The following is a 12,282-nucleotide window of genomic DNA, read 5'->3' on the forward strand; positions in this document are numbered from 1 at the left end:
TGACCCCATACTATACACAAACCCTCTCACAGCCCAAGGGTGAAATCAAACCCAGGTCTCTGGCGCTGAGGTAGCAGTGCTAACCACTGAGGCACCAGGCACATCGGTTGTATGACACTGATCTTTTACAATAAATTCCGTGTCCTATGATGTTGCCCCACTAGCTACCTGACGAAGGAGCAGTGCTCCGAAAGCTAGTGCTTCCAAATAAACCTGTTGGACTATAACCTGGTGTTGTGTGATTTTTAACTTTGTCCACCCCAGTTCAAAATTGACACCTCCATATCAGATTAAAATAGGAGATGCACAAGGTGTAGAAATGTTGGAAGGTGGACAGGCTGTGGAGGAATCTGAAAACAAGTTTGAAAATGTTTAAATCTAGATATTATTTGATCAAGCACCAATGTTGATTAGTGGGTACAGGTTAGGTGCTTGGTGTGAATTAAGACACAGCTGCAAAGGTTTGGATGACCTCAGTCTTATGTAGGATATGTTCTGAAAGATGGTCACTTTTCCATTCCATGGCATGGCATAGCGGTTCAGTAGTTAGCACTGTTGCCTCACAGCAGCAGGGACCCAAGTTCAATTCCATGCTCAGGTGACTGTCTCTGTGCCTGTGTGAGTTTCCTCCAGGTGCTCTGGTTTGCTTCCAGAGTCCAAAGATATGCAGGTTAGGTGGATTGGCCATGCTAAATTGCCTATAGTGTGCAGGGATGTGCAGGTTAGATGGATTAGTCATGAGAAATGCAGGCTTACTGGAATGGAGAAAGTGTCCCACCAGACCCATTCCCCTACCCGATTACTTTACATTACCCCTGATTAATGCATCTAATCTACACATCGCTGAACATTACGGGCAAGTTAGTATGGCCAATTCACCTAATCTGCACATCTTTGGACTGTGGGAGGAAACTGGAGCACCTGGAGGAAACCCACACAGACACGGGGAGAATATGCAAACTCCACACAGACAGTCACCAATGCTGGATTCAAACCAGGTCACTGGTGCTGTGAGGCAGCAATGCTAACTACTGAGCCACCATGTCATCCTTGAGTTATGGTTAGTAAGTTTGCAGATGACACCAAAATTGGAGGTGTAGTGGACAGCAAAGAAGGTTACCTCAAATTACAACAGGATCTTGATCAGATGGGCCAGTGGGGTGAGAAGTGGCAGATAGAGTTTATTTTAGATAAATGTGAGGTACTGCATTTTGGAAAAGCAAATCAGGGCAGGACTTATACACTTTATGGTAAGGTCATGGGAAATGTTACTGAACAAAGAGACCTTGGGTTGCAGGTTCATAGTTCCTTGAAAGTGGAATTGCAGTTATGTAAGGTAGTGAACAAGGTGGTTGTATTTGCCTTTATTGGTCAGTGCATTGAATACAGGAGTTGGGAGGTCATGTTGTGGCTGTACAGGACATTGGTTAGGCTACTTTTGCAATACTGTGTTTTCAATTTTGTTCTCCTGCTGCAGGAATGATATTGTGAAACTTGAAAGGATTCAGAAAAGATTCTCAGAAAGGATGTCGCCAGGATTGGAGCGTTTGAGCTATAGGGAGAGGCTGAATAGGCTGGGACTATTTTCCCTGGATCGTTGAAAGCTAAGAAGTTACCTTATAGAGGTTTATAAAATCATGAGGGGCATGAATAGGATAAATAGACAAGTTATTTTCCTTGCGGTGGGGGACTCCAAAAAGGTTTGGCGGTTGCTTAAAGGTGAGAAGTAGGGGCATGGGGATGGTCTTGGCAAGGAGCTCGTCCTCATCTATAAAAAGACCATTGTTCACAGTAAACTGCCCAGCCTTCAGGACAACATCGACCACAACACTGTACAAACCTGTCATGGCAACTACTGCAAGACATGTCAGAATATCAACATGGATACCACCTTTCCTCATGGGTACACCACCCACCATGTATGCAGCAGGTACTCATGTGATTTAGCTAACATTGTCACTTTTTTGGATAAAACCTTGTTATCTGTAGAGTGTGACTTAAAATATGTTCTGAGAGTTGCATATTTGAACCAAAACCTGCAATCCATTCTAAAACATGAAAGACTTAACAACAATCTAGGTTTGTTAACTAATATCATTTTAGTTGCATGACACTAATATTTAGCTATAAATTCTGTGTCCTGTGATTTCAGTTCCACAACCGCATCATGAAGGAGTAGTGCTGTGAAAGCTTGTGCTTCTAAATAAACCTGTTGGACTATAACCTGGTGTTGTGTGATTTCTAACTATTTTAATCTGTTCACCAATGGCGGGGCGTCTTCAGTCACCCATGACCTAAACTTTCAAAATCTCTCAATCTTGCCTTCCACATTTAAGAAACTGCTCAAAATGAATCAGCATCTGACCCCACCTTAGCTCCGTGTTTATCTTTACAATGCTCCATAGGAGGCACTCTGTCACATTAAAGGCGCTATATAAATATACATTGTTGTTGCATGGTGATTTGGAGTGGAAGGGAGGGGGAGGTTATTCCTCGTCACCAGATAGGCTTTGCAATGTTGGAAATGTTCTTCCTCTATCGGTGGAAGGGTTAAGGATTGCAGGAGTTGCAAGTTGGAGCTGACTTTGCTAGATGGCAGTGGGGAGCTGGGAGGCCAGGGCTGGAGGCCCTGGGAACTTCTTGCTTTCGAGTTGGAAAAAGATTTTCTTTTCGTGTGGGGGGCTGTGGAGGATGGCAATGAGTCAGTGAGATCCAGGCTTACAGCTGCCTGTTGTTGCTGCCACGTCGGAGAGACTGGGGGAGCTGCAGACAGCTGGGCTATCTGTATCAAACCGAAAGCATCTCAGTCCCTGCAGAGGGAGAGAGAGAGACCAACCCGGGAGCTGGGCTCAGCATCACCAAGGCAGGACCAGGCACTCCTGCAAACCGCTTCCCCATGATCAGCAATAACCACAGCATGGACGACTTCGAGACTGAGGAGGACGAACCCTGGTATGATCAGCAGGATTTGGAACAAGGTGAGCAGAGCAAGGGGAATGGGAGAGAGGGGATTAGGGAGGGTGGAGGGGAGAAATGGGAAAGGTCGGGACTGCAGCACATCATGGAAATGCAGGGCACCAGAACAGCAACGTGAAAATCTAGTGTCGAGACAGGGGTGAGATAGGAGACCACTAAAGATGGTTGAAAGGGGAATAAGAGAAGGGACAAAGAGAGAAAGGTGGAGGTGGAGAGAGAGAATTTCAAAGTGCTATCATTTTTACTTTTATTTGCAAAAATAAAAATATCATCTGCTTAAGATGTTAGAAGCTGCCATATATGTTTAGGTGTTTGTGGAGCTGAACAGAATCACTGTAGTGTGATATAGTGTAAAGGAATTAAACCCTCAGACAGTGAGTGTAAGATGGTGGACTGCTGGAAAGGGAGGAATGAGAAATATGTGTCTCTGATAGAGAGAGACTGGAGTATACAGGGAGAGCCGATGAGCAGAGAAAACTGATGAGGTGTATAAACAGGACATGGGAATGACTCAAGAAAATGCGACATGCTGGAGAGGAGATTAATTGTAAATATTAAAGAGACAGCTGAAGAGAGGTGCAAAGGAGAACAGACAAAAGTAACAGACCAAATAGTTAATCAAAGGGCAAGAGAATGAGTTTCTGCCACCTTTTTAATACCATGAGTGCACAATCCCCTCCAACACTTGCACAGTTCTCCTGAGCATGTAACCTGTATACTAGGCTGCTTCTTCCCTGGAATGTGCTGGGGACAAAATCAAGGATAGTTTGCAAGAGATGACAGCAGGAACTGGGTAGGCCACTCAGCCCAGGACAATGCTGTGTTAACTAACCACACTAGGAGCTGAGACCTGACCTCCTGCAGGTAATGAGCTGCTAGTTTGGAATACAATAGGTTAAAGGTTTGAGATAATGTTTTATTTGAATTGGGTGTATCTAATTGATGAATATTCTGATAAATTAAGTTTAAATTCTCAGAGGATTATTTTTGCTTTGCTGTGAAGGAGAATTGCTCACTGAGTGTGCTGTCATCTGGGGATGCTGTGTTGTGCTTGGCAGCATTTCTGTGACAATCCAGACTATATACACTGGTATGTTAGGATGAGATGGGAACTCTTTCTTTCTGAGTGCTGGAAATTTCACTGTTGCAGGTTTAAAATAAAATTCTCATGTTTAAGGGGACATTATTTGTTCTGTACATGGAACAAGTGTGAACTGGATGCCCTGTAGCACTCACCCAGTGTTAGTCTTAATCATATGACAGCAAGCTGTTTAAGTAGATCAAGCATACTTGACCTTCAAATTTATTTATTCATGTCAGGGTGGATTTATACAGAGCACAGCAGCTTTATTTACAATTCAGTAGCTTTTTAACATACAATGAGCTTTTTCAGGAGTCATGGGATATATGTGGGAAGGTAAGATGATGGTTAAATGTTCATGGAGTCATAGAGATACACAGTTTGGAATGTTGTGTCCTTTCAAATTGTGATTCAATATTTAGCTCCTCCAAACGTGGAATGTATCTGGCCTGAATGCTTTTTAAAAAAAGGAATAAGGTAATGGTGGGGGCAGGTCTGTCCCTGCATAACACTGGGGTACAGTACTGGTGGGGGCAGGTCTGTCTCTGCATAACACTGGGGTACAGTACTGGTGGAGAAAGCAGTTTGGGGGAACCAATTAAGAGCATATGTATCCCATACTGATTTCCCAGTTAGTGGACACAAATGAGGCATCCTCCCAACCTCTATATTAATTCTGCATGTGCATTGTCCTCATTTGTTTTCTTTTTTATTTACTAATGGGACGTAGGTGTTGCTGACTGGTCTGAATTTATTGCCCATCCCTAGCTGTTCTTGAGAAGATGGTGGTGAGCTGCCTTCTTGAACGACTCAGTCCATGTGCTGTGGCTTGACCCACAATGCCCTTAGGGTGGGAACTCCAGGATTTTGACCCAGCAACAGTGAAAGAATGGTGATATATTTCCAGTTCAGGATGGACTTATTCATTTATTATCACATTGTTGCTTTCTAAGCCAGCAGGAAGTATAGAGGAGTCAATGGATGGAAAGATGGCTTGCACATGGACTGGGCTGTGTTCACAAATCTGTAGTTTCCTGCGATCTAATGAGGAGCAATTGCCATACCGAGCTGTGATGCATTCACATAAGTGCATCTATAGAAATTGTTAAGAGTCCTTGTGGACATACTGAATTTCCTTAGCATCCTGAGAAAGTAGAGACATTGTTGTGCTTTCTTGATAATTACATTGACATGGATGGACCAGGACAGATTGTTGGCGATCGTCATTCTCAGAAAGTTGACATTTGCAACCCTCTCCACCTCAGCACCATTAATGTAGACAAGGGAGTGCCCTCCACCCCACTTCCTGAAGTCAATGACCAGCTCCTTCACGTTGCTGACATTGAAGGAGAGATTGTTCTCTTCACACCATGCTGCCATGCACTCAATCATTTTTCTGTATTCTGTCTCACCGTTGTTTGAGATTTGACCTACAATAGTGGTATCATCAGCAAAGTTGTAAATGGAGTTAGGGTGGAATTTGGCTACAGCCCTGAGTGTATAAGAAGGTGCAGTAAGGGGGCTGAATACCCAGCCTTGTAGGGCACTGATGTGGGGGAAGTGTTGTTGCCTGCATTTTTTTCTGATTTGCACTCTATGGGTTAGGAAGCCGAGGATCCAGTTACAGAGGGGAGAGCCGAGGCTGAAATCTTGGAGTTTAGAGATTGGTTTGGTTGGAATTATCATACTGAAGGTGGAACTTTTAGTCAATAAGTATAAGCCTGACATAGGTATCCTTGTTATCAAATGTTCCAGGCATGAGTGTAGGGACAGAGATATGGCATCTGCTGTGGACGTATTGTGCCGGTAGATGAATTGCAAGGGATCGAGGCACTTCTAGTAGGTTAGAGTTGATGTGAGGCTTGCCTAACCTTTTGCAGCACTTCACTATTCATTAAGGCACACTACATAGTTTTTCTTTGGCATCCTGTTGATGGTGGTCTTCTTGAAGCAGGTGGGGACTTCAGCTCGGATAAGGAGAAGTTGTAAGTGTCTGCAAGTACTCCTGCCAACTGGTCTACACACGGCTGGTGACTCCATCTAGGTCAGTTGCTTTCCATGGGTTCAGTCTCAAGAAGGCCGACTGCAGCAGTGACCGAGGGAATCGGTGAATCTGATAGATGATATTGCTTGTGGGATAGATGATATGGTTTCACTGACCTTGTGTTCAAAACGAACATAGAATGCATTGTGCGCGTTGAGTAGGAGTGTACTGTTGCCTGCGATTCTGTTTGACTTTGCTTTGTAGCCCATTATGTCATGTTAGCCTTGTCCCAAACGACGGGTGTCTGTGCAGTTGGTCTGGATCCCAAACTTAGTTTGAAATTGCCTCTTAGTGTCTCTGATGGCCTTGTGAAGGTTGGACCTGGATTTCCAGTGTAGGTCAGGGTTGCCTGACTTGTACCCTTCAGACTTGATCTTCAGTAGGGAGTAGATGTCCCAGTTCATCCATGGTTTCCAGTCGGGAAACATTTGGATTAACTTCTTTGGCACACAGTCTTCTACACACTTACTAATGTAGCCTGTATTTGGTAGTGGCAGACTCATTGAAGAGGGTGGGGAGGGGGGGGAGAGAAGAGTTGGTAGATAGGTAGGTGGCCTTGCAGTCAGTTTGTTCCCACTCTGGTTGGGCCTTGGGTCTGGGTTTCCATGAAGTGGTTGGTTTGTGGGAAGCCGGTTGGTCCTTAATTCTCCTGGGCTTGCGATTTCGATGTCGTAAGTAGTCTAGCCTTATCAGTTATGGATTCTTTAAATCTGAAGGTAGGTTTTAGAGAACGTTGTTAGTAGTTCTGATAGATGGAGAATTGAGGTTTAGAAGAGGAGAACAGTTATAAGATATGTAAGAATAAGATCTGCTGTAGATTGGCTTGGAGGGGAACTTGTGGTGTTCCCATGTATCTCCTGCCCTTGTTCTTCTAGATGGAAGTGGTTGTGGGTTTGGAAGGTGCTGTCTATGGACCTTTGGTGAATTTCTGCAGTGCATCTTGTAGATACGACACACTGCTGCTCCTGAATGTGGGTGTTGGAGGGAGTGGATGCTTGTGGGTGTGGTGCCAGTCAAGCAGGGGCTGCTTTATCCTTGATGGTGTCAAGCTCCTTGTGTTGTTGAAGCTGCATTCAACCAGGCAAGTGGGGAGTGTTCCATCACACTCCTGAGTTGTGCCTTGGAGATGGTGGACAGGCTTTGGGGAATCAGGAGGTGAATTACTTGCCACTGTTTTCGTAGCCTCTGACCTGCTCTTGTAGCCACAGTATTTATGTGGCATATCCAGTTGAGTTTCTGATCAATGATAACCGCCAGAATTTTCATAGTGGGGGATTCAGTGATGGTGACACCATTACATTTCAAGGGGTGGTAATTAGATTGTCTCTTATTGGAGATAGTCATTGCCTGGCAATTGTGTGGCACGAATTTAACTTGCTACTTGTCAGCCCAAGCTTGGATGTTGTCCAAATCTTGTTTGGACATGGCCTGCTTTAGTATCTGAGGAATGGTGCCGAGGAATGTGCGATCATCAGGAATATGCCCACTTTTGATCTTATGATGGATGGAAAATTTAAGCAACTGAAGATGGTTGGTCCTGGGACACCATCCTGAGGAACTCCTGCAGAGATGTCCTGGACCTGAGATGACTGACCTCCAATAATATAACTCCAACCAGTGGAGATTTTGTCTCCGATACTTATTTATTCTAGTTTTGAAAGGGCTCAGTTTTGATGCCGTACTTGGTCAAATGTGACCTTTTTTGTCAAGGGCTGTCACTCTACCCCACCTCTGGAATTCATCTTTTTTTGTCCATGCTTGAACCAGGGCTGGAGTGAGGTCAGGAGCTGAGTGGCAGAATCCAAACTGGGCACCACTGGGCAGGTTATTACTGAGCAGGTGCTGCTTGATAGGCTTTGTTATTGACACTTTCGATCACTTTACGAATGATCAAGAGCAGACTGATGGGCCAGGTTGGATTTATCCTGCTTTTTGCATTCAGGATATACCTCGGCAATTTTCCACATTGTAGGGTCGATGCCAATGTTGTAACTGTACTGAAAGAACTTGGCCAGGGGAGTGGTAAGTTCTGGGGCATAAATCTTCAGTCCTATTGCCAGAATGTTATCAGTTTGTCAAATTTAATTTAATTTACAAATCTGCCGTCAGTAATGTGATCATGAAGATTTACACTTGTTCTAAAACCCCAACTGGTGCACTGATAGGTTAGAAGCAGCTGCCCATAGTCAATTACAGCCTATATATGGCTTCAGTCCAGTTGCTACTTCGATGTCTTAACCTGTAAGGCCACCTCTATTTTGAATAGAAGGCTTGTATTTTCTTTTCAGGGCAACAAGTGATGGTTTTTACCACTAATGCCCACATCATGAATTCCCATTGTTACAGCTGTCTCTGCCCCCTGAACTAAACTTCCCATCTTCATATCAACAGTGAATATGTCAACATGCTTGTCCAGCAAGGAAGACATCCCAGCTGCCTCCATTGACCTGCAGACCACTGAATTATGAGCACGCACCTTGGTTGAGTCTATCTGTTTATTATTCCCTCTCTCCTGAAGTCTAGGTCAGAATCACAATGGAGAAAGTGAGGACTGTAGATGCTGGAGATCAGAGCTGAAAAATGTGTTGCTGGAAAAGCGCAGCAGGTCAAGCAGCATCCAAGGAGCAGGAGAATCGACATTTCGGGCATAAGCCCTTCTTCGGGCATTCCTGAAGAAGGGGTTATGCCCGAAACGTCAATTCGCCTGTGCCTTGGATGCTGCCTGACCTGCTGCGCTTTTCCAGCAACACATTTTTCAGTTAGAATCATAATACCTGACTGATGCAAGTTAACTCAGCAGGAACCTGAGTTAAATCTAGGGGCTGCCTTGATAGCTGAGATTTCATTCCATTCTGTAATCACACAGTAATTACACTGAGGGAGGCTATTCAACCCATTTGGAATCTTAACCACCCACGGAACACCACAATTGCAACATCAAGTTATTTCTTCTCTGATTCCAAAGTGTTTGTTCTCACTCTTCTCTTCAAAAATTCATTTCCGTCTGTGTGAAGATAAATTCCATGACATCATCCCTTCATCTACATTCTAACTATTTTAATGAATACCTTGGATTCACTTTGCCGATACAACTATCTGATTGCGGCCCAAGGCCCGCACCATCTGGGGCCCCAAGGCCCACTCTGACTGGAACCAACCGGGGCACCGAGACATGGTCTATTGAGTACAGGAGTTGGGAGGTCATTTTGCGGCTGTACAGGACATTGGTTAGGCCACTGTTGGAACATTGCATGCAATTGTGGTCTCCCTCCTATAGGAAGGATGTTGTGAAACTTGAAAGGATATTGCCAGTATTGGAGGATTTGAGCTGTAGGGAGAAGTTGAATAGGCTGGGGCTGTTTTCCCTGGAGTGTCTGAGGCTGAGGGGTGACCTTCTAGAGGTTTATAAAATCATGAGGGGCATGGATAGGATAAATAGACAAGGTCTTTTCCCTGAGGTAGAGGAACCCAGAACTAGAGGGCATAAGTTTAGGGTGAGAGGGGAAAGACTATAAAAGAGACCTAAGGGGCAGCTTTTTCATGCAGAGGGTGGTGTATGTTTGGAATGAGCTGCCAGAGGAAGAAGTGGAGACTAGTACAATTGCAGCATTTAAAAGGCATCTGGATGGGTATATGAATGGGGTTTGGAGGGATACGGGCTGGGTGCTGGCAGATGGGACTAGATTGGGTTGGGATATCTGGTCGGTATGGACAAGTTAGACCGAAGGGTCTGATTCTGTACTGTACATCTGTATGACTCTAATCAGAACCCTGTCCTGTTCAAGCCCAGTTTCCTGTGACTTGTTCTCTCTGTGTAGTGCATGTGATGAAACATTGACTGTTGTGCTGCATTGCCTGGCAGTTTTGAATATGTCTCTTTCAACTTCAACCTCAGTCATTCAACCCCATTTGAGGAGTTTGTTTGTTTGTTCATCATAGTTTCCCTTCCTATGACCTGTGTTTTCCAGTAGTGCGGCTTAAATTCCATCCATCTTTGTCCTTCTCACTTCCTGACTTTGCTCAACTTTGCAATTTCTGATCTATTTCCACTGCTTGTCCCACATTGGTACCATCTCTAATTAAGCCAGTACCTTGGCCTTTTGAATCTAACTTTTTCAAATAAATTGGAAACCGTTTAAATTCCATCACTGAGCCTGCTCAGTACCTCCACCCATCCATCCATACCTCAGATGTGTCCTCTTTAATAGATTCTCGATTCCTACTTTTCAGATTCTTGTACATCCCCCAGGCTCATATTGAATATCCCAAAGGTTTGCTGTCAAACATAGCTCAAAATTTTATCTGAAATGTTTTACAAACGTAGAATTTAGAACCATTTATTATCATAGTGTTTCCAAGCCCCTCACAGTCTAGTTAGGTTATCACCTCTCTAACAATTTCGAGGATGTCTGTCAGCCTCCATCTCCAGTTCTACAATCTGCGATGATATCTGTTCACTGAATTGATTCTCACTCAAGATTATTGTTGATAATTGATCCTGTTGATTGCGAGTGACAAGGAAGATCATTGGGCTGTGGTAGTTCTGGTTTCTTCAATATAAATGCAACATTGGCATATTTGGTAACGATTTTTAAAAGGTAATTATTAGAATGTCAGCACCACTGACCAGGTGGGTATCTGTTGGTCCTCGTTTCTTTCCATAGGATGATGATGGTGAGCCTCTATCTTGAAGCAAAGCAGTTTGTTCCAATTAGTAAAACACGACCATCTTGTGGAACTAAGGCTGCATAGCTCGCACTGTGGGGGAAAGGTTTCTGCTCGCTCTGGGGGAAGTGATGGAGAGGGAATGGTACAGGGTTGGGGCTGGAGGGGGATGGTAGAGTCAGACTGGGAGGTGCCATGTATAGATCAGGTAAGGGGTGTATAGGTGTGGTTCTGTTCGCTGTATAGGGTATATAGGTCTGATTGGGGAAACATTATAAATCAAATGGGAGTAAACATAAAAATTAGGGGCGGGGTAATTCATAGATCAAATGGAGGAATGATAGCTGCTTCACTTTTTCCTTAAGAATATTCATGAACTAAATGTGTACTTTAGGGAAATCTAATAGCTAAATGCTTACTATGGCTGAGACTCCAGCCTTTTCATTTAGGATTTTAAAAGTTCAATCAGCTTCTCAAACTGCCAAGATGGAATTTACCTTCTGTTCTGTGGATTACTGATGTCGTAACATAACCACAAGATTTGTGCAACAATGTTTGAGGATTGGACATGTGGCTGTTATCTGTTCACTATGGAATGTTAAGAGTGGAGTTGTTGCTTGGAAGTTTTTCTTAGAACCCCTATATAGTGTGAAACAGGCCTTTCGGCCCAACAAGTCCACACTGACCATCAGAAGAATAACCCACCCAGACCCATTCCCCTATCACTCTGTATTTCCCCTCACTAGTGCATCTAACCTAAATACCCTTGAGCACTATGGGCAACTTAGCACAGCCAATTCACCGAACCAGCACATCTTTGGACTGTGGGAGGAAACCGGAGCACCCGGAGGAAACCCATGCAGACACTGGGAAAATATGCAAACTCCACACAGACAGTCGCCCGAGGTTGGGATTGAACTCGGGTCTCTGGTGCTGTGAGGCAGCAGTGCTAACCACTGAGCCACTGTGCTGCTCCAAACATGTGTGCACAACCCCGAAATCTGATGGAATATGCTCCAAACAAGTGAAGATCTGCTTTGTTAAATATTATGTCCCAGCTAACTGTCCAGTGCCACTCAGACGTTGCAGCTTGGAGTTTGTAGCAAGTGAAATTATCTTTCATCCCTTTTTTTTACAACTAAACGACCAATAGAGACAATCCAGATCAGTTATTATCATTGCTCCCCACTGTCCTCCTGATATGTTTGTTAGTTTCTTCATTTTAAGATTAAGAAGAAACAGACAATGATTATTAATTAGCTGAGCATATACATGTAAGAGGGGCTTTTGTGGTGCTGTTCATGTCCTGGCCTGTGGGCTAGAAGATGTGGGTTAAAGTCCCACCTACTGCAGACATCTGTCATAACATGTCTGGATAGGTTGATTAAAACGTCTGTACATGGAGGGAACCCCTCTAATGTGGGGGGTGGGTAGAAGGAGAACAGTAAGATGGAGCAGTCAATAAAATCTATCCACGAAGGAAAATGTCTGCTTTCTATCTCACAGCCTAGTTTGG

The 12,282-nt window shown here is 44.1% G+C and overlaps 1 protein-coding gene across 1 annotated transcript in view; it reads left to right on the top strand.

Moving 5' to 3' along the window:
- The first annotated feature begins 2,524 nt into the window (after window positions 1-2,524).
- The window catches only part of cdr2l (cerebellar degeneration-related protein 2-like), a 44,274-nt gene continuing 34,516 nt past the window's right edge, over window positions 2,525-12,282 (top strand). The window contains exon 1 of the mRNA XM_060844368.1: window positions 2,525-2,978. Within this exon, the coding sequence (XP_060700351.1) occupies window positions 2,897-2,978 (82 nt within the window). The 5' untranslated portion in view covers window positions 2,525-2,896. The remainder of the gene's footprint in view (window positions 2,979-12,282) is intronic.

The sequence above is a fragment of the Hemiscyllium ocellatum genome, chromosome 25 (genome assembly GCF_020745735.1).
Source record: "Hemiscyllium ocellatum isolate sHemOce1 chromosome 25, sHemOce1.pat.X.cur, whole genome shotgun sequence".
Classification (NCBI taxonomy): domain Eukaryota; kingdom Metazoa; phylum Chordata; class Chondrichthyes; order Orectolobiformes; family Hemiscylliidae; genus Hemiscyllium; species Hemiscyllium ocellatum.